This window comes from Salvia hispanica, chromosome 2, assembly GCF_029641045.1.
Source record: "Salvia hispanica isolate PSC_SH4W2 chromosome 2, Shi_PSC_v1, whole genome shotgun sequence".
Classification (NCBI taxonomy): domain Eukaryota; kingdom Viridiplantae; phylum Streptophyta; class Magnoliopsida; order Lamiales; family Lamiaceae; genus Salvia; species Salvia hispanica.
The window spans coordinates 54,095,826-54,119,380 of record NC_142693.1 but is presented as its reverse complement, the minus strand read 5'-3'; the positions used below and the strand labels follow the sequence as shown (position 1 = coordinate 54,119,380).

Below are 23,555 nucleotides of genomic sequence, written 5' to 3'. Positions count from 1 at the left end.
TAGGATTTGAAATTCAAATCTCTTGGAAGAGTTGAAAAAGTCACGCCACTTTTGGCTATTATTGAGGAGTATTTTATTTATTCTTGCTCCGTGATATATTATTCTACTCCGTGAAATATTTGAATTAAATCATAGGCTAAATTAATAGCCTAGATTTCGAAAATTCTCTCCTAACCACCTCCAAATTTTCGGCCCCTATAACCAACAAATATTCCCAAATCTCTAATTATTTAATTAAGGGATATTATTATTTGTGACTCTATAAATAGGAGAGAAACCCTAACCCTAGAGATCACAAAACCGGCGCCCACTCTCCCCAATATTTTCGAAAATCTTCTCCCCACTTTCTCCATATTTTCTTCAAGTTTTCTTCAAGATTTCTTCATCAATTGAGAAGAATTCAAGTGAAGTTCAAGAGATTATTGAAGAATCAAGACTAATTCCTTGTTTCTACCGTTCGTTCTTTTGGAAAAGGTACTTTAAATTTTGATCTCCTCTTCTTCTACCGATTAATCGGTATTCTTGAATCCGCATGCATCTAGAACGAGTGAAAGGGGTTTTAGTTGGTGAATTTTGCGATGCATGGATGTGTGTGTGTTTTTGACCGTGTGTGTGTGTGTGTGTGTGCACGCCGACCGAGGCGTGCACAAGTGTGATGATCGTGTGCGTATGTTGTGTGTGTGGAACACTCATGCGTGACATGATTTAATGGTGAATTTGGAATTGTTCATTGAATAAAAATGATATGTTAATCATACATTGATTTTGATTGATGATTTTGAAAATAATCGATGGGAAAAAAGGGAAACGTGAGATCATGCATGATTTGAAATCCATGATTGAAACTGAATTGTGATATGCCTAATTTAAAGGTGATACTTCGCGCTCTCGGCGTAATAAACGAGGAGAAAAGAATACTATCGAGCTAAACCAACGAGGTGGGCTTTCTATTAAAATAAGGACATTGTCCTAAACTGATATTGATGAGAATGAAAGATGTGTTATCATGCCTTGATTTGTTTTGTCGTGCCTATCCCTCGTGGCTATGCCACTATTGTTATAATCGAATTCGGATCCTTGTAGAGCCGCAAACTCTACTTGGGTTAGTGTACACCAATGTTAGACCGAGAGTCAGCGTACGGGTTGGCCGGTCTAGTGACCTGGATTGCGGCCGCATTCCTTGTCATGTAGAATGAGGATATGGTAAACGTCTATGAGAAAAATGGTTGCGCGACCGTGATATTTGAGAAAGAAGATATTTTGGTGCCTCAGGTCTTTCTAAAGTTAAAACCCCGATGGACACTTGAAAATGGCATGATGATAATAACTATATTTGTGATAAAACTGTTTTCGGCAATGAGCCCGTTGAGTATGATTATCGTACTCAGCTCTGCATGTGTTTTCCTTATGTGCAGGTTAAGTGGTGACGAGCGGGCGGCGGTGTTGAGTAGAGAATAATAAGATGATCTGTTGGTACTTAAGGTGTCGTTGTGTCCTCATACATAGCCTCACTTCTTTCTTGGTCGCTTCCGCTATTGATTATGAAAACCGTGATCTTTTGTTGGGATAAATACTTCTATTCTTTCTTTCGTGGGTATATTTTGGGGTATGAACAGTCAGAGATATTATCTCGAAAACTTTGTTAAGCTTTTATTTTAAATAAGTCTTTTGTTGGATTCCTTTGCTAAGGCATGATTCTTACTCTACTTAATTGTTCATTTAATGCTTTGGTCAAATCCCTTTCTATTGAAACCCTAGTTTATGATCTTTGATGCATTTAAGTCTACCTAGTCAGCGAACACCGCATTTAATATACCCTAAATGGGCGGGTCGTTACATTAAAGCTGTGTCAACTATATTATTTACTATTTTAAGTATCTATAGAATTATGTCAACAACAATTATGAGTCATGTCAATAACAATTATAAGCCATATCAACAATAATAATAAGTCATGTGAATCATAACAAAATTAACAGAAAATATACATTTTCATAAGTTCAAAAGTTAGTAACCACAGTAGTAGCTGTTTTGAAATCCATCCAAAAACAAGTAAGCTAACAACATTAAACGTTAAATACATCCCAAATTTTGTTTCACTACTTTCTATTAATAAACCACTTTTTGTATTTGTTGTTTAAACTATTCAATCTGTGCTTGTTTTCTTCCATCCATGCATCAGCTACTTCTAAAATGGGCACTCTCTGGTTGTTGTAACTTGATGCAATCAAGTTGTAGCAATATCTTCCACGCAGTACCTGGAGTATCTTTATGTTGTGTGCAGAGAAACCAACATTCCATTCACTATCTTTTTTTCCAACATAAGTTTCCATGTGTCTCATTAAATAGACACCACAGTCCTTTATGTTACTGCTTCTGGCCCACTTCAAGGAAAGAATATCGATGTAAAACTTGTTAATATTTTCGAATATGTCTAACAAGTTCTTCTTTTTGTAGTATGCCTCCAACATATCTTTCTGCAAATATATTAATAAATAAATAAAACTACAAATAAAATACATTTTAACATTGTGCATAAATTATATCAACAGAATGTAGAGACTGTTTCAATAATATAAAAAAAATCATACCAGTAAACCAATTTCATGTCCATACTCCTCTAATGCTTCCATGCCATTAACTTTTTTGTTGTCTATGATCTCAATCTTACTTTGTTTCAGCCAAAATACTACCAGGTAGTAACGTCGGTGTTCCCAGATTGGAAAGAAGACCTATATGACATTGAAGATAAAATTACATTCAAAGAACACATCATAATATTTTCTCAAAAATTTAATTGTTAGATCTAATTACCAAATCAATGTTTCTCCAATCAAATTCCAGTCTTTTTTGAATCTCATTCTCTATTTCATCAATGAATTTGTTCGTAGCCATCATAGTATTCCAACTTTCTGGCCGATTTATAACATTGAAATTCTGCAATTAACATATTTGGTTAAGGAGGTTTGTAATTCAAATATTTTATATAAATTTTTAGATTACTCACGGTTGGAGATGTTGTCATGAAAAAGCGTGCAGGTGAAGTTGTTGGCTTTTCTTTTTCAATGTTGTTCAAATGTGAAGCCCATGAGTCAATAACACCAGATTTGATTTCTTCATGGGGCTTCAGTGAGTTGAACAATTCCTTGGATGCCCAAGTAAAATCATCATCATACACACATGTATTCCTGAAATGAAGTTATAAAAATTATATATGAACAACAATCATAAATCTTGTCAACTGTTTAAAAAACTAAATTATACATACTTATCTATTCTTCCAGTTTCTACTATGTAGTAGTAGAGATCTCTTTCATGAACTTCAAGGTATGGCAGTATATCAACATCATTTACTTCTGCTTTGTTGAGTTCTGATCTGTTTTTATCTTCTGGAAGTGCACTCTCAGATAATGAAGCAATATTCTGTTTTCAGTGAACATAAAATTCATGTCAACTATAAATTCTTGCCATGTCAAGTACGGTCCATATCTTGTCATAAAAGTAATGTCAACTACGGTACATAATATGTCAACTTCTAATAGAGGCCATGTTAACTACACTTATAAGTTATGTCAACTACGGTACATAATATATCAACTACTCATAGAGGCCATGTCAACTACACTTATAAGTTATGTCAACTACATGTAGAAACCATATCAATAATTATTTTAACTCATATCAACTACACTATCAAGTCATGTCAACAACACTTCACTCATTTTATAAAAATAACATACTGTTTAATTTTAGTTTTAGTTACCTCAACAGTATTATCTTCTTTATCCAGTGGGATTTCTCTCTCTGTTTCAACTTTTGTGTCATCTTGATTCTCCTTATCTTCCTGTTGTTTCAATTAAAGCATATTACGTTATGTCAATTATATTTTTACCTACAATATGCAGAATATCTTTATAGTTTAATATAGTTATTGTAAATTGTACCTGTTTAAGATCTTTCTGATTTTCTGTCTCACTCCCTTTGTTATCAGATTCTATTACAGGTGGTGATATAGGAGACGCTGATTCATTGTTGACGCCACATGTGTTGTACTCTTTTGATCCTTGTCGTTCTTCATTTTCTTGTTCTTCACTTTGTTGTTCTTCATGTACTTCTTCTTCAGTAGTCTATTGAAATAGTAATTTATAATTAATATTAAATTAATTTCAACTTAGAGAAAATATATGTAAACAAAATGATGTACTTACTTTGTTATAGCAATCTCTCCATTTGAAAGTTGGAAATTCTGTCAAATCTTCAAGTGCTTCCTTTTTCTTTTCGACAGTAACTAGTGATTCACATATCGTTTTACAGTTGTCGAATGCCTCATCTTTTTCTTGAACAAATGACTTTGCCAATTTTACAAACTTGTCTTCCACAGATTGAACAGAAGTTGTTGGGCTTCCAATTGCAGATCTAGCAATATCACATACTAATCCAAATAGATGATTAGTTTTGACATGTGTAGGAACTTCTTCAAGGGTTTTTACTAGATTGGTCTTCCCATAGTTCATCATTTGAATGTATTTCATTACATTCTGCATAATATCTTTTGGGACAACACTTTGGGAACACCCAACCTCACTGTCAACTACATGGGGAATCTGTTGTTAAGGCTCCTGCTCCGGCTCCTGCTCCTGTTCATGGATATATCTTCTGAACATTACTCCATTACCAAATATTCCCACATCTATCTCCTGATCTTCCCTAGCCTGGAGATGTGTGCTTGTCCAGCCTTTCATTAATGGGAATGTGCGAGGAACTGAACGTTTGGCTTGTAAAACTCTATCCATGTAACAGAGCTGCATATAAAATACATACAATTATAAGCTATATCAGCTACATATACAACATTATGTGCTTACTTTGTAAACTGTGTGAGTAATCCAGTGTCAATTAAGAGAAACATATATCAACAAATGCTAAATCAGTGACATATGTCACGACATATGTTGATATATGTTTACATTATATTCACTATTAATAATCTTTAATGTGAAACATAAAACATACCATGAGCAAAGGAAGTGGTCCTGCAAAAGCTTTCATCTTTTTCTTTGACCAATTTTCCTTTGCAAACTTCAGAACAGACAATGTATATGAACACCAGTTGACATTTCGAATATTGTCCAGATCGTCAACTATTTCCCCAATCTTAGAATTTATTGTTCCACATGTTGATGGTTCAATCAATTCTGATTCTAATAGTAACAAGAACAATCTTTTGAACCATGGCCCTCCTTCACTATCTTCTAACATAAGATCTTCCACAGTTTTATGGCTAACATTTCCTCCTTCTTTTATTTCACAATGTTTGGCTATCTTTCTCATGAAAGACGCATTACTTTTACAGTTATCTCTGGAGTAATTTATCCTACCTCTCGGAAATCCGTACACCAGCTCCACATCGTCCTCTGTTATACTAACACTCCTGCTATTATTTAGCTTTATCTTGCACTCTTTTTCATCAAAACATTTCACCAATTCAAATGCCAAATAGGTAGGAATGTAATCGATGTTGAAATGAAAAACATTCCCAAAACCCATATCCTTGACAGCATTAATCTGGGCCTCATTCAATTTTCTCAGTGTTTCAATAAAATACCACGTCTTCCTTTTGACTAGAAGCCTTTTAGAAAAGAAATTACTTTTCTTTTTCTGTTCCTTAGCTTCTGTATACATTTCTTTCTGTTTTTTGCTTCTAGTCTCAAAAGCAATTAATTTTCTCTTGTCATTTTTTCTTTTACTTCTAATCTCTTATGTAATCAACTCATCCTCATCAATTGATCTACTTCTTTTTCTTTTTGTTGTGTTCTTTTTTTCTGGTTTAAAAAGCAAGTACAATAATGATGTCAATAATACAGTAATATAATATCAAAATTAATAGAAACTACAACCCTATATATGACAATTGCAGTCATATGTAGTTTAACATAAACAATTGTTTCTAAATACAACAAATCTAGTTTATATCAACCACATAACTATCTTCACAGCCATTTAAACAAGCTCACATTATGTCAATAATTATTGTATAAAATGTCAACAATACAGTATTATCATTTCAAAATTTGTAGCAACTACAATCATACAATAATTATTGACACTTCACATATAAATTCACGTTTGTTTCTACAAAACATATCTATTTGAAGAGATATACATTATATTAAGATTCATTTTATAAAATGCCAATACTACTATGTCAACAGACATCTTCTAATGTCAATAATCATAAAAATTTAAATACATACTACTTAACCTCAAAATTATTCTTCTGGTGTTTCAAAAAGAAAAAGTCGAACTCATCAGATTATTAAATAATGAAACCTAAAAATAAAATCTTTTAGATAATAAAACTTTGTTTTAAAAAACTGAATTGAAGTCATACAATTAATAAACGAAAGAAATCTTTAACCTGAATGAGTCGTTTCAGTACTATTTGTTGATTTGGTGTTGACCTCCGTTTCTGATGTCGTTTCTACAGGAAAGCCCGACGATTCAGTTGAATCACTTGTGTTTTTTTGTCCGGTTGACATTCCTAGTACTCTTAATCGATTTAGAAATCTAGAAAAGAGATGAAGTCGAGTAGATGTAGGGTTTGTATATGAGATACTAGTCGAAATTTTCTGAGCGGTAATGTATTTTTGAGAGAGAAGAAGATAGAATAGAGTGTAGCTCATCTCTCTCTTGTTGGCATTTATTACTATAAATTAAATTTTTTTCCGGCAGTTTATTAGAAAAAAAGACAATGGCATCGTTAACTTTTGAATTAAAAAAAGGCAGTTGACATGATTTATATTTTCTTTTTTGTTTTTGACATTTAATTTGCTTTCTATTGACATGTGTTATATTACCATAATTTATAAATTTATTCCAAATATTGAGTTTTCTGAAATTTTATATGAAGCCTATTGATAAGATGTTCAAATTTTTCCTATAAGTTATTGACATTTGATAATTAAGGTATGGACAAAATGTTGAATTTTTATATGGAAACTATTAACATGTTTTTTATGATAATCTTACCAGTACATATTTAAAATTTAAAAATTAAGAAAAATAGGTGTAAATATTTTTTAGTTACAAGAATTGTTTTTGAGCTATTGACATTCAATTCAAGTTGTTGACATTTCTATATAAGTTGTTGTACTGATTTCATAGTTGACATATTATTAAAGATTGCATAGGTTTTTTTTCAATGTTGTTCAAATGTTGAAGTTGTTGGCTTTTCTTTTTTAATGGACATAAAATTTATGTCAACTACAAATTCTTGCCATGTCAACTACGGTTCATATGTTCTCATAAAAGTAATGTCAACTACGGTACATAATATGTCAACTACTCATAGAGGCCATGTCAACTACACTTGTAAGTTATGTCAACTACTCATAGAGGTCATGTCAACTACACTTATAACTTATGTCAACTATACGTAGAAGTCATATCAATAATTATTATAACTCATATCAACTACACTATAAAGTCATGTCAACAACACTTCACTCATTTTATAAAAATAATATATTGTGATAACTGTTTTACTTATCCATGTGAATAATACATAGAAAACATGTTGATAACAACTTTAAGTCATGTCAACTACAAATACTAGCCATGTCAACAAAAGTCAGTGTGCATAATAATTATTTTAAAACCAATCCAGAAAATAAGTTAACATCATACATTAAAATCTGTTTTTGTTCACTTCCTCTTTCTACAACTAAACAACTTCTTGTATTTGTTGTCTAGCTTATGCAATTTGTCCATGTTTGCTTCCATCCAATCACGAGCTAGTTGTAACATTGTTGATCTCTGGTTATTATAAATTGATGCAATCATCATGTAGCAATATCTTCCCCTGAGTATTTGGATAATCTTCAGACTACGCGCAGAGAAGCCAATATCCCAATCACTGCCCTTTTTCCCAACATAGGTCTCCATGTGCCTCATCAAATAGACACCACAATCCTTTATGTTTGTGGTTGTTGCCCATTCTAAATTCACAGAGTTGAACGAAGACTTGTTTATATTTTCTGAAAGATCTAGCAATTTCTTCTCTATGAAGTATCCTTCGAACATATCTTTCTGCAAAATATATAAATAATTAATTTAAACTACATGCATAAAGCATTTCAACACAATGTAGAGAATATGTCTATAACATAGATAAAAGCATACCAGTAAGCCAATATCAATGTCATAATTCTTCAACGGATCTGTATCTTTAAGTGGCTTTATATTATCTATGATGTCAATGATGTTTTTCTTCATCCAATATACTACAAGGTAGTAATGGTTATCTGCACAAACTGGGAAGAAGACCTGCATGACATGAAATATATAATTATATACATAGAATACTTGTTCATATTATAACATAGATATCATTTTTAGATGTTTTTACCAAATCAATTTTTCTCCAGTTGAAATTTGGTCTTCTTTCAACCTCATTATCTATCTGAGAAATAAAATTTGTCTTTGCTGTCAAAGCATCCCAATTTTCCTGCCGATTTGTTACATTGAAATTCTGCAATTAACATATTTGGTTAGGGAGACATCTGACTCAAACAGTTTACATATAATTTAAGATTACTTACACAAGGAGATGTACTCATAAAAAAGCGTGAAAGTGATGTTGTTGGCCTTTCATTTTCTCTGTTGTTCAGGTGTGAAGCCCACGCATTTATTACACCCACATTAATTTCAACATGGGGCTTCAGTGATAAAAACAATTCCTTGGTCGCCCAAGTAAAATCATCTTCATAAATGCATGCATTTCTGAAATGAAGTTATACAAATGACATATGAACAATATTTATAAATTATGTTTACTTCATAGAAAACTAAAAAAAAATTTTAGCTCAATGAAATAATTAAATAATGCATACTCATCTGTTCCTTCTGTTTCTAGTATGTAGTAGTACACAGTTCTTTCATAAGATTCCAGATATGTTTTTGTATCTACAGCTCTGATGTCAACTGGAGAGCCTAGGAATGGGACGGAATGCATTTTATCATCAGACTCTTTCACACTACATTCTGTCAGTGGAATCTCAGAGCATGGAACAACAGTCTTCTGTCAGTTCAAATAAAATTCATGTTAGTTTCAATTAAAAATCATGTCAACTATATATACTAGCCATGTCAACAACTAGTATAATTATGTCAAGTATGGTGCATATCGTGTCAACCGCACATACGAGTTATATAAAAGTATGTACTATGTCTGCTACACACAGATCCATGTTAACAGCAAATAAAATTCATGTCAACAACAATTATAAGACATGTCAACTACACATACAAATCATGTCAACAACAATAATAAGACATGTCAACTACACATACAAATCATGTCAACAACAATTATAAGACATGTCAACTACACGTACAAATCATGTCAATAACAATTATAACTAACTGTCAACCACACTTTCAAGTCATTTCATAAAAACAATACAATATTTAATTTTAGTTTCAGTTACTTTACTTTAACAATATTCTCTTCTTTCTCTTTTCCTTTCTCCTGTTGCTTTGCTTTGTTCATTTCAACATGTGCGTCATCCATTGAACTTGCAGCTGGAGGTGAAATAGTAGAGGCTGATTCACTATTGTTATCACCCACTATGTCTTCTTTTGTTCCTTCTTCTTCTTTTTCTTCAACAGCCTATTAAATTAGTAATTTATAATTAATTCTAAATAACAAAAGACGAGATTTGGCTTATCCCTTTAGGATCAAAAAATGACAATGTAGAGATATGGATTATGTTTCTTTCTCTTGTCAACTACAGTACATAATATGTTAACTACTCATAGAGGCTATGTCAACAACACTTATAAGTTATGTCAACTACAAGTAAAAGCCATGTCAATAATTATTATAAATCATATGAACTACACTATCAAGTCATGTCAACAACATTTCTTTCATTCTATAAAATTAATATAATGGATTTTAGTTATACTTACCTCAACAATATTATTTTCTTTATCCATTTTAACTGAAATATATTACGTTATGTCAATTATATTTTTATCTATAATATGCAGAATATATTTAGAGTTTAAGATAATTATTGTAAATGGTACAAGATCTTTCTGATTTTCTATCTCTCTCCTCTTATTACCAGATTCTAGAACAAGTGTTGACATAGGAGACACTGATTCATTATTGACACCACATGTTGTTTTCTCTTTTGATGCTTCTCCTTCTTCTTGTTCTTCATTATCTTGTTCTTCATGTACTTCTTCATTAGCAGTCTATTGAAATAGTAATTTATAATTAATATTAAATTTATTTTAACTTTGAGAAATATATGTAAACAAAATGGTCCATGTCAACTACACGTAGAAGTCATGTCAATAATTATTATATCTTATATCAACTACACTATCAAGTCATGTCAACAACACTTCACTTATTTTATAAAAATAATATACAGTTTAATCTTAGTTTTAGTTACTTCAACAATATTATTTTCTTTATCCAGTGGATTTTCTCTGTCCGGTTCACCATGTGTGTCATCTTGGTTCTTCTTATCTTCCTGTTATTTCAATTGAAACACATTATGTTATGTTAATTATATTTTTTTCTATAAAATGCAGAATATCTTTATAGTTTAAGATAGTAATTGTAAATTGTACTTGTTCAAGGTCTTTCTGGTTTTCTGTCTCACTCTCCTTGTTATCAGACTCTATTACAGGAGGTGATATAAGAGACGCTGATTCATTATTGATGCCACATATGTTGTCCTCTTTTGATCCTTCTTGTTTTTCTTGTCCTTCACTTTGTTGTTTTTCACATACTTCTTCTTCAGCAGTCTATTGAAAAGGTTATTTATAATTAATATTAAATTAATTTCAACTTAGAGAAAAGGTATGTAAACAAAATAATGTACTTACTTTGTTATAGCAATCTCTCCATTTGAAAGTTGGAAATTTAGTCAAATCTTCAAGTTCTTCCTTTTTCTTTTCAACAGTAACTAGTGCTTCACAGATTGTTTTACAGTTGTCAAATGCCTCATTTTTGTCTTGAAGAAATGACTCTGCCAATTTTACACACTTGTCTTCCACAGATTGAACAGAAGTTGTTGGGCTTCCAATTGCAGATCTAGCAATATCACATACTAATCCAAATAGATGATTAGTTTGGACTTGTGTAGGAACTTCTTCAAGGGTTTTTACTAGATTTGTCTTCCCATAATTTATGAGTTGAATGTATTTCATTACATTCTGCATCATATCTTTTGGGACAACGTTTTGGGAAGACCCAACCCCACTGTCAACTACGTGTGGAATCTGTTGTTGAGGCTCCTGCTCCTGCTCCTGCTGCAGATTACGGACATATCTTCTGAAGATAAGTCCATTACCAAATATTCCCACATCTATCTCCTTATCTTCTCTAGCCTGTAGATGTGTGCTTGTCCAGCCTTTCATTAATGGGAATGTGCGAGGAACTGAACGTTTGGCTTGTAAAACTCTATCCATATAGCAGAGCTGCATATAAAATACATATCAATAACAATTATAAGCAATATCAACTACTTATACAACATTATGTCAGCATTATATTCACTATTAATACTTTAATGTGAAACGTAAAACATACCATGAGCAAAGGAAGTGGTCCTGCAAAAGCATTCATCTTTTTCCTTGACCAATTTTCTTTTGCAAACTTCAGAACAGACAACGTATACGAACACCAGTTGATATTTCAAATATTGTCCAGATCGTCAACTATTTCCCCAATCTTAGACTTTATTGTTCCACATGTTGATGGCTCAATCAATCCTGATTCTAATAGTAACAAGAACAATCTTTTGAACCATGGCCCTCCTTCACTATCTTCTAACATAAGCTCTTCCACAGCTTTATGGCTAACATTTCCTCCTTCTTTTATTTCACAATGTTTGGCTATATCTCTCATGAAAGACGCATTACTTTTACAGTTATCTCTGGAGTAATTTATCCTACCTCTCGGAAATCCGTATACCAGCTCCACATCGTCCTCTGTTATACTAACACTCCTGCTATTATTTAGCTTTATCTTGCACTCTTTTTCATCAAAACATTTCACCAATTCAAAAGCCAAATAGGTAGAAATGTAATCGATTTTGAAATGAAAAACATTCCCAAAACCCATGTCCTTGACAGCATTAATCTGGGCCTCATTCAATTTTCTCAGTGTTTCAATAAAATACCACGTCTTCCTTTTGACTAGAAGCTTTTTAGAAAAGAAATTACTTTTCTTTTTCTGTTCCTTAGCCTCTGTATACATTTCATTCTGTTTTTTACTTCTAATCTCAGAAGCAATTAATGGTCTCTTGTCATTTTTTCTTCTACTTCTAATCTCAGATCTAGTCAACTCATCCCCATCAATTGATGTACTTCATTTTCTTTTTGTTGTGTTCTTTTTTTCTGGTTTAAAAGCAAGTACAATAAAAATGTTAAAAATACAGTAATATAATGTTAACCATATAACTATCTTGACAACCATTCAAACAAGCTCACATTATGTCAATAATTATTGTATAAAATGTCAATATCACTATTTCATCAAAATGTCAACAATACAGTATTATCATTTCAAAATTTATAGCAACTACAATCATACATATGACAATTGTCATCATACCCTATTGATATACTTTGTAATCCTCTGACACTTCACATATGAATTCACGTTTGTTTTTCATATCTATTTTATAGGAACCATATGACTATGTCAACAGCAATTCAAACAAGCATACATTAAGTTAATATTTATTTTATAAAATGTCAATTCTACTATGTCTACAGACATCTTTTAATGTCAATAATCATAAAAATTTAAATACATACTACTTAACCTCAGAAATATTCTGCTGCTGTTTTAAAAAAGCAAAACTCGAACTCATCAGATAATTAAATAATGAAACCTAAAAATAAAATCTTTTGAATAATCAAACTGTGTTTTTCAAAAGTGAAATTGAAGTCATTCAATTAATAAACCAAAGAAATGTTTAACCTGAATGAGTCGTTTCAGTACTATATGTAGATTTGCTGTTAACCTCCATTTCTGACATCGTTTTACCAGCAGCGGTCGACGACACTGAATCACTTGTGTTTCTTTCTTCTGTTGACATTCCTAATACTCTAAATCGATTTAGAATCCTAGAATAAAGATGAAATCTGTTAAACGAAGGATTTGAATACTAGAGAGAAGTAGAAATTTCTTTGAGCGGTAATCTATGTGTAAGAGAGTAGGTGTTAGAGAAATATTTATTATTCTGCTTTTTTATGCTTTAGCGGAATAGTTCGTAGAGTACATGGTTTTGAATTATATTTCTTTCCATCCGTTTTATTAGAAAAAAAGGCAGTTGACATTGTTAATATTTGAAAAAAGGGCAGTTGACATGACAATTATTTAGTTATTGGCATTACATAGAGTTTATTTATATTTTCTTTTTTGTTTTTCACGTTTAATTTGCTTTATACTGAAATGTATTGTATGACCATAATTCATCAATATCTTCAAAATATTGAGTTATCTAAAATTTTATATGAAGCCTATTGAAAAGCTGTTCACATTTGTTGAGTTTTTATATGGAAACTATTAACATGTTTTTTATGATAATGATGCCAATACATATTTAAAATTAAAAAATGAAGAAAAATAGCTGTACATTTTTTTTAGTTAAAACAATTGTTTTTGAGCTGTTGACATAAAATTCAAGTTGTTGACATAAAATTCAAGTTGCTTTACTCATTTCATAGTTGATATATTATTATAGGCTGCGTAGTTCAAATCGATATATAATAATTGTTTTACACATCCATCTAAAAAACATGATAATATCAAATATTCAAACGAGTCTTTGTTCAAATCAAAATAAAACAGCTGTTTACTTATTGGTTCTACGGCTAAACCATTCCTTGTACTTGTTCTGTAACGCAGATAATCTTTGCCTGTTTGCATTCATCCAGATGTTAGCATGGCATATCATATCCATACACTTCTTGTTGCTCTCTGATGTAAGCATTGCTTCGCAATATCTTCCTCTGAGTACTTGTAGAATTTTCAAGCCGCGTGGAGTAAAGCCAATATCCCAATCCCTTCCCTTCCTGCCAAAGTATGTCTCCATATGTCTCATCGTATAAACACCACTGTCTTCTTTATTGTTGCTTGTGGCCCAATCTAAAGGAATAACCTTGTAAGGAGACTTCTTTATATTTTGTGATAGATCTGTCATGTTATTCTCTACAAAGTATGCCTCAAACATATCTTTCTGCAAATATATAAACAACTAAATTAAAATTTGCATACAAAGCATTTTAGCAAGATACATAAATTATGTCAACAAAAATATAAACATAATGTTAGCTATATTTAAAAAAGCATACCAGTATTGCAACATCAAAGCTATACTTTTCCAAGGGATTCTTGTCTCTATGTGGTTTGGCACTATCAATTATCTCAATTTTGTTCATCCTCATCCAGAATACCACAAGATAGTAATAGCCACTTTTAAAAACAGGGAAGAATACCTGTATTGTATGTTAAATAAAATTAGAGAAAAGAATTTGACAACTCCTGTAGAAAACTATGTAGGTGAAACTGTGAGATCTTTGAACAAAAATAAATTTGTTACCAAATCAATCTTTCTCCAGTCGAAATCTTCTATTGTTCTAATCTCCTGTTCAATTCGCGACACAAAGTTGTTCTGGGATTGTAATGGATCCCAATGAGGCTGCCGATTTGTTATATTCAAATACTGCATTTAACATTTTTTTGTTAGTGAAATTTGTCATCCAAATAGTTGACACAGAAATTTAGATTACTCACGCATGGGGATGTTGTCAGAAACAGGCGCGGAGGTGATGATTTTGCCCTTTCTCTTTCCTTGTAGTTCAGATGTGCTGCCCATACATCAATTACACCTGTACTGATTTCTGAATGGGGTTTCAGAGATGAAAACACTCATTTGCTTGCCCAAACAAAGCCATTAGTGTAGACACATAAATCACTGAAATGAAAGCGTGCAGAGAACATTTAAATATCATTCATAAATTATGTCAACTGTATGTAAATATAAAAGGATTGTAGAGATTATTCAAAGAATTAAATTATGCATACTCTTTTGTTCCTTCAGTTTCTACTATGTAGTAGTACATATCTCTTTCGTCTGGGTTCAGGGTTGTTTTCATATTTACAGCTCGTATTTCAAATGGTGAGCGTAGCACTGGGCTAGGACGTATTTCAGCACGAGTCCGTTTCTCTCTAGCTTCAGCTAGTGGAATCTCAGAGATCGAAACAGGGTTTAGATGCTGTTGTCAGTGAATTTAATGTTAGTTGCAATTACAAGTCATGTCAACTATATTACACTAATTGTTTCAACAACTAATATGATTATGTCAACTACACTACATATCATGTTAACTGCACTACATATCGTGTCAATAACTATGTCAATTACATTTTAACAACTATTACAAGCAATGTAAACAATAATTCATTCATTTTTTTACCTTGTAAACAATCATTCTTCTTTCCGTGTTTTCAGGAGTTTTTTCTTTTTCCTCATGCATCTTCTCTTTCCCTTTATGTTCTAGTATTTGTATATTGGATTCAGGAGGAGTGTCATCCAGTGTTTCAATACCCTCTCTCATCATATACTCAACAATTGAGCATGCAGCTGCATCCTCCCTGTCTTCCTGAAACTCCATGCTATACCATGTCAATTATATTTTTATCTATGTCAACTATGATATCCACAATGTCAATAATTAATATAAAATCATATAAAAATATTCAAGAGTTTAATTCAATCATATAAACTGTACCTGTTCATTTATGATATCAACAATAACATTTGTTGCCTTGATTGCTTCTTCATTGTTGCTGATTTCAAAGTCAGTACATGCTTTTGATAATAGATGCAAGGCATTTTGTGTTCTTAAGTCTATATCAGCTTCATCTTCTGCTTGAATTTCAAATTCACTTTTCCCGTTCTCAAATCCTATAATTGATGCTTCAATATTGACATGTGCAGGAGATTCATTTGTTGGTGATGTCCTATCAACTTCATCTTCTGCTTGAATTTCCAACTCACTACTCCTATTTTCAAATTCTATAAGTGATGATTGATTATTGACTTGTCCAGGAGATTCAGTTGTTGGTGATGCCCTATCAGCTTCAACTTCTTCTTGCATTTCCAACTCAGTTCCTCTGTTCTCAGATTCCAAAATTGATTCTTGAGTATTGACATGTACACCATATTCAGTATTTGGTGATGACCTATCAGCTTGAACTTGTACTTGAATTTCCATCTCACTTCCTCTGTTCTCAGATCCTAAAACTGATGCTTGCTTGTTGAAATGCTCTGAAGCATTGGCTTCTTGTTGTTGGAGAGATGGGGATGCTGTGTGTGGAGATCCTAATACGGCTGTCAAGATAGGAGAGTTTGATTCATTATCACCATCACACATCATGTTCTCCTTGCTTTGTTCATCTCCTTCAACAGTTTGTCTGACCTCTTCAGGATTATCAACTGGTGATGTAGGTAAATTTTCTCTATTTCTTTCTTCTACAGCCTGTTCAAAAATTATTTCAACAATGTATCAATAAAATTATGTATTAATTTAAATATAGGTTGATTATGTGCTTACTTTATCGAAGAAATCTCCCAATCTGAAAGTTGGAAATTCATTCAAATCTTCAAGTGTTTCGTTTTCTTTTTCAGCATTCCGTATTGAGTCAAATATCGCTTTCCAGTTATCAACAGCAACATTGTCGTCTATATGAAATGACTGGGACAAATGCAGAAAAGTGTCTCTCACAGATACAACCGGAGATTTCTGACTTCCAATCGCGCTTCTAGCAATGTCACAAACAAATCCAAATAAATCATTATTCTTGATCTGTGATGAAGCTTCTTTGAGGACTCTAACAAGATTGGTCCTTCCATCATTTATCTGATTGATGTATTTTAAAACATTTTTCATCATATCTGATGGGAGTATGTTCTGAGAAGAAGACCCCACTCCACTGTCATCTACATCAACTCTTTGTTCTTCATTCTCTTGCTGCTGCTCTTCATTTCTAATGTATCTCTTCTTTACATTTCCTAAACCAAAAACTCCTGCACTGATCTCTCTATCTTCTCTAGCCTGAAGATGCTCACTATTCCATCCTTTCATTAATGGAAATGTCCGAGGAACAGGACGCTTGTCTTGTATAACTCTGTCTAAGTAGCAGAGCTGCATATGTTAAAAAATGCATGTCAATTACTATTGTGTCGTGTCAACTAAATACAAAAGCCACTTAAAATAACTAATACAGTTTATGTTAACTATAGTACGAGCTATATCAACAACACACACAACCTAATGTAATTATGTTAATAATCAACAATGCAAAATGTAAAACATACCATAAGGAAGGGAAGAGGTCCAGCAAATGCATTCTTCTATGTGATTGACCAATTTTGTTTTGCAAATTTGAGAACAGATATTACATACGAACACCAATTTACATTTCTCACGTTATCCAGATCATCAATTATCTCTCCAATCTTAGATTTTATCATTCCACATGTTGATTGCTCAATCAATGTTGATTCTAGCAATAACAAAAACATTGTCTTAAACTGCCTTCCTCCTTGAAGATCATTCAACATAACTTTTAAAACATCGTTATGGTTCACACTTTCTTTTTTCGTACCACATTTCTTTGCTATCTTCCTCATGAAAGCTGCATTACTTTTACACTTATCTCTAGAATAAGTAATGTCACCTCTTGGGAATCCATATACAAGCTCCACATCCTCTTCAGTGATATGAATTTGTTTACCATTGTTAAGCTTTATCTTGCACTTATTCTCTTCAAAATTTTTTAATAATACTAATGCTAATCTGCTAGGAATGTAATCAATCTTGAAATGTAGGACACTCTCGAAACCCAACTCTTTCACAGAATTAATCTGTTCCTCATTCAATCTGCTTATTGCATCAACAAAATACATTGGCTTCCTTTTCACTAGAAGCCTTTGAGATAGATTTTCAGCAATAACAATCTGTTTTCCATCTTCTACACTTTTCTTTTGCTTTTTCTTAACAATCATTAACTCTTTCTGAGATACTGAGGTACTCCTTTTTCGCTTGGATGTTCTTCTGTTTTCTGGTTTAAAATCAAACATAATAAATCTATATCAATTATACAAAGTATTATGACAATAACAAGTGTACTCTATTGACATCAAGTGTGTGTATATTACTAAAATTATTTCATTAGATATACCAATCACAATTAACAGAATTTCAGGCATTAAGTATGCTCTATCATTAAAAGGTATTTTCCATATATAGTATTATATTATTACTATTATGTCAACAGTTAAAGTTGACATAACCTGTTGATTATATTATAAAGTTTATGGCAAGTATACTCTGTTTATATAAATATTACTATGTCAACTATTATTTAAACAAGCTTAGAATATGTCAATAGCTATTGACATACTACTACAGCTATTGAAACAAGAATACCCTATGTCAATATTTGTTGACATACTACTACAGCCATACATTTGTATGTTTTCTACAGCCACTCTAACAAGCATACAATATGTCAATATTATTATGTCAATACTTATTCAAACAAGCATACACTACTGTCATTACTGTCAACAGTATATTATTATAGCTATGTCGATAGCTAGTATATAAAATGTCAATAATCTTAAAAATTTAAACAAATCCTTAACTGGAAGATAAAGATTCTTCTCTTCCTTTTTTTACAGCAGCATTTTTCGTTGGCATCTTTTCCGATTCTACAATCGCAAATCAACAAAAAATTCAGCAAGTATCGAATTCATAAAAAACGAAATCGAGATGTTTATTAAAACAGAAAAATTAAAGCAATATACTTAAAATATGAATCAATTTCTTAACCTGAAGAAGTAGCTTCATGCGTCGCCGATTTTGACTGCTGTTCCTCAGCTTCAATCGATTTTTCAACCGATTCTTTCCGATTTTCCTCTTCGTTCGTCATTTAGATAAGCGAGATTTTCAATGTTTTTGGTTTGAATATTGAAAATCACCGAGTTGTTGCAGATTTTGAAGGATTCGAAGTGTATGAAGATCAGCGAGACAGATTTTTGACGAGAGAATTTAGAGTTTGATATCAGTTTGGATGTTTCACGCTTTTTCTATTTATGAAATTACAATTTTACCCACTTGTTGACATAATGTTGTATTTGTTGACATTTTGTTTAGCTTGTGAATTAGTGGCCCATATTGCATCTCATTTCTCAATTTAGCTAAATAATCTCAACCTAACAAAGACCCTATATATATATATATATTTTGTCATTACATTAACGTTTCATGGCATTTTTAATATCTATTATTGCTGCATTTTAAAATAAGTGTCAAAAGAAGATTAACTTAATCACATTTCCATTACGTGTCTTATGATTATAAGGCCAAATATTAAGCCTAAATTAAGATACAAATTTAAATAGAAAATGAAAATCGGTATATTTTGAGTATTAATATCCTTGTATAGTTCTCAATTTGCACTTTAGTCCTTTTCTCCCAAAGTAGGCCTTTTTTACATTTTTATATTGAATAATGGGCTTCATGTACAGCTATTTAATTGCTTATACTACTATTATCAATTACGTCCTAACAGAATCACCGAAACAGAAGCATAAATAGTGGAGTAATATTTCATTGGAATTGTTTTGAGTATAAAATATACATAAATTTTTATACTTATCGTATTTGTGAACTTTTGCATGTTATTTTTTTTATACATGACTCTAAAATTTGGAGTACCATTCATAACTAGTTTTGATTTTACATTTTAGACTATCTATTAAATTAGTCACTTTATATTTACATTAATTTTTTTTTATAATTAAATGAGACTCATTTTTCACTTGTAACTACTTTTTTTTAATTTTATTTTACTACTTTTGTATTAAATTTTATAAACCTCATTATTACGTGTCTTATGATTATAATGCTAATTAAATATTAAGCCTAAATTTAAATTTAAATAGACAATAAAAATCGGTATATAGAAAAAATATGATCTGATTTTAGATTAAATAGAATATAAAATAAACTAAGCGTACACATCTATATGACTATATCCACCGATTACTTTTTAGATTTAATAATTAACCGATTAGTTTACTGTGTTTTAAAGAAAACTTTTATATGGATTCAAAAAATAAAGTATAAGTAGTTAATAAAATAATAAGAAAAATCAAGAAATTGATTTCTTTAGTGATTTAGTTGGATCTCAATGTTATACAATATCAGTACAGTAAAATGGCATACTAAAATAGCAAAATGTCTCCGAAATGAGTAATATACCTGAAATTCTCTCATTCTTCTTCTTAGGCGTACTTGCACTCAATTTCAACAAGATTTTATTTGAAAAATTTGAATGATTAACCATTGGAGTTTAATGTAGGAATTTTTCTTAAGGCATGTTATTTTCATTTTAGTGTTTTATTTTTTTAAATCTGTCCCTGAAAATTTGTCATATATTTCATTTTTCGTCCGTCCCTAAAAATTTGACACATTTCACTTTTACCATTTTTGGTAATGGACCCTACATTCCACTAATTCATTCTCACTCACATTTTATTTTAAAACTAATATATAAAAGTAGGATCCACATGCCACCAACTTTACAATTCACTTTCTATTACATTTCATAAAACCCATGCCGGGTCAAATGGTGACGAAATTTGGGAGACGGAGGGAGTATTTATTTTACTATTAAATAATTGATAAAATTAACTATTTAAGTTGTATTTGTTGAAAATTAGACTGGCCTTGTTGCATGTAGTATTAGGGTAATTGAAATATAAAAACCACTGAGGGCGTGATTGAAAAAGAAAAATGGATTGTCGATGAAAGTGATGAAACTGAAATTTCCAGTAAGATGAGGCTTTAGTGAGACTGACATCATGCATATTCATGAAGCTCGATCTGATTAAACATCACAACTACTTTATCAAATAAATTAAAGGTTATTAACTTCACAACACTTGTTTGAAAATCCCCACAATAGAAGACGAAACTTGAACAATATTACTATTTATTTATTAATCCTGTAATAATCGAAGGCTGATTCAACGCGAGCTCCTTTGACTTTGTAGTATTGGAAGTACTCTTCGAACATGAAGTCTCTATAGACCGCAGGCTTGTCTTTGGTGACGAGCTCTTTGATGGGACCAAATGGCTTCCCTTGTGCTCGGATGCTCGGTGTGGAGAAGGTTGCCACCGAGATCCTCGGCCCTGCCAACTGCGACAACACTCTATGTTCCACGCTCATGAACTCGTCGTTGCTAAGAATCTGCAAATGATAATTATAATTAATTACGTAATCAAACAATAATAATTGTTTCCAGTGGTGTAATTAAGTGAGGCTGATCATATAATTAACCTGCATGAGATCACCGAAGTTGGTGATGAGGGCCCCAGGGACGGGCGGTACATCAACCCATTGGTTGTCGCGAAGCATCTGAAGGCCGCCGAGGGTGTCCTGAATGAGCAAGGTGAGGAAAGTGGTGTCGGAATGCTTGGGGGCTCCTAAGGTCTTGTGAGGCTCGGGACAAGCTGGGTAATACAAACATGATATAGACTGACTTTTCATGCACTCCATTTTGGACAAGTAATCAGTGGGAAGGCCTAAGGCTTCTGAGAACAACTCTGCCATTAGTTCCCTCACCTCAATCATGTACTTTACATACTCCTCCATTTCCTTCCTGCAAATCAAAACAAATTACGACAAATGAGAACTCATCCCAAAAGATTAGTCTGTCTAGATATAAAGCCTATTTGGTGTATAAACTCCACACCAGTTGCTTTCACAATCGATGTGGGACATTGAGTCTGTAATAGTATACCTGCAGGCTGAAGGAATTTCGTGAGAGTCAAGATGATCGTTAGTGTAAACCACATTCAAAACATCCCTCCAACAAGCAGGATCGCCTTTCTGAGCGGGGAGGTTGCTGTTCCACTTCACTAGCTTGCTTCTCTCGTATGTGTAGAGTGACTCCTTCTCCTCGTATGGGAGCTCGTGGAATCTCTTTATAGATTCCAACATGGCGTTCATTGTTTCCAACGGAACGCCATGGTTGATGATGCTGAAGAAACCCCATTCTCTGGCAGCCTTACCGATCGCCTCCACCACTTCCCTCCGCCTTGCTCCCCCACTCTCCGCCCCAGTCAGGTCTATCACAGGAAGCTCCACCGCTGCGCCCTTGGCTGTTGGGTAACGGTCTATGACCTCCTGCGGATGCACGAAGAGACGGGGTATCTCCTTCACTCCCGCATCCACCAGACCCTTCACTCCTGTTTTTCTTTCGTCGAATTCCTTAACTTCTTTCTCCCAATCGAAATCTACGTTGCTAACACCCACCATTTTCCAAATCAAATGCTGAAAATGAAGATAATTAGATTATCGTTTGCTGAATATGTATGGTTGAGTAGTTAAGAGTTGATGAATTGTCATAAGATATAGCCAACTATATATAGTAGACAACTCAATATTTTGCATGTGTAAACTTTTAATTCTTTAAGCGTTACCAAGAGGGTCAAAAACGGAATGCTTTACAGTATATTTAAAAAGTTCAAATTTTTCGAGTTAATATTAAAAGAAGCTTGATTGAAACTAAAGATGTAATTCATTGGCTTGGAGCAAGAAGAGTCATTTATTTAATGGAATTATTACAATTTTCCAATTAATTTTATAGATTAATATTATACTTATCTATTTATTTGTTTATTACTATTATTTTAATGAACATTATGGTCATCAAATTATGTAATAGAGTCAAGTGTGCATGTGCATGGTGAAATTTAATAAAGCAAAACCAATAATTTTGTAGACTACTGGCCCGAATCTAATATTTTCATCAAGATCTGCGCCACAATATTTTTACAACTAATTTGATTTTGTTCTTATAAATCTGCTTTACAATTTTCCCTTGTTACGTAACTCTTACGGCTAATCTAATTTTATTTGTCAAGATCATCTGCGCCACTTTAATTTATATATTTTGTCTTTAATTTCTTTTTGTGAGTTTAGAAAAATGGATTAATATAATAAACTCTGTCACCGAAGCAAATAAAAGTTAATTAAATAAAGACAATGTACAACCCACATTAGTTGTTGATCGTTTATAAAATAAATCTGAGCTGCGGTCTAAATTGGCTGGCTATGTGAGACATTATTTATTTGCCACCACTCCAGTCACATGCAATTTTAAAATATGAGTGAGAAGATTTCTGTAAGATTCTAGTGATAATGATAAATTATTTGTGTATTATTATGTGCCAATAAGAATTATTATACATCAATAATTAAGAATTATTAAACGTTAAAAAAGGGAAAAAAAAATAAAACTTTCATATAATTTCATGGTCCAGATGATGATATATCATGTTGAAAACATTAATAAGGATTACAGATGCACTACACCATTTAAAAAGTTATTTTGCCATTTTGAATTGACATGATCTAAAGAACTAGTAGACCATGCATTAAA

The 23,555-nt window shown here is 32.2% G+C and overlaps 2 protein-coding genes across 2 annotated transcripts; both read right to left on the bottom strand.

Moving 5' to 3' along the window:
* Positions 1 to 13,886: 13,886 nt before the first annotated feature.
* On the bottom strand, positions 13,887 to 14,478 carry LOC148932650 (uncharacterized). Its single transcript, XM_089064017.1, has 2 exons — positions 14,386 to 14,478; positions 13,887 to 14,270 (listed from the first exon to the last, which is right to left on the bottom strand). The coding sequence occupies exons 1-2, from the start codon at positions 14,476 to 14,478 to the stop codon at positions 13,887 to 13,889; spliced, it is 477 nt and encodes a 158-aa protein (XP_088920143.1).
* Positions 14,479 to 20,906: 6,428 nt separating this feature from the next.
* Positions 20,907 to 22,513, bottom strand: LOC125216497 (1-aminocyclopropane-1-carboxylate oxidase homolog 1-like). The gene is made up of 3 exons (XM_048118234.2): positions 21,912 to 22,513; positions 21,449 to 21,770; positions 20,907 to 21,358 (listed from the first exon to the last, which is right to left on the bottom strand). The coding sequence occupies exons 1-3, from the start codon at positions 22,427 to 22,429 to the stop codon at positions 21,101 to 21,103; spliced, it is 1,098 nt and encodes a 365-aa protein (XP_047974191.1). The 5' UTR covers positions 22,430 to 22,513; the 3' UTR covers positions 20,907 to 21,100.
* Between the last annotated feature and the right edge of the window lie 1,042 nt (positions 22,514 to 23,555).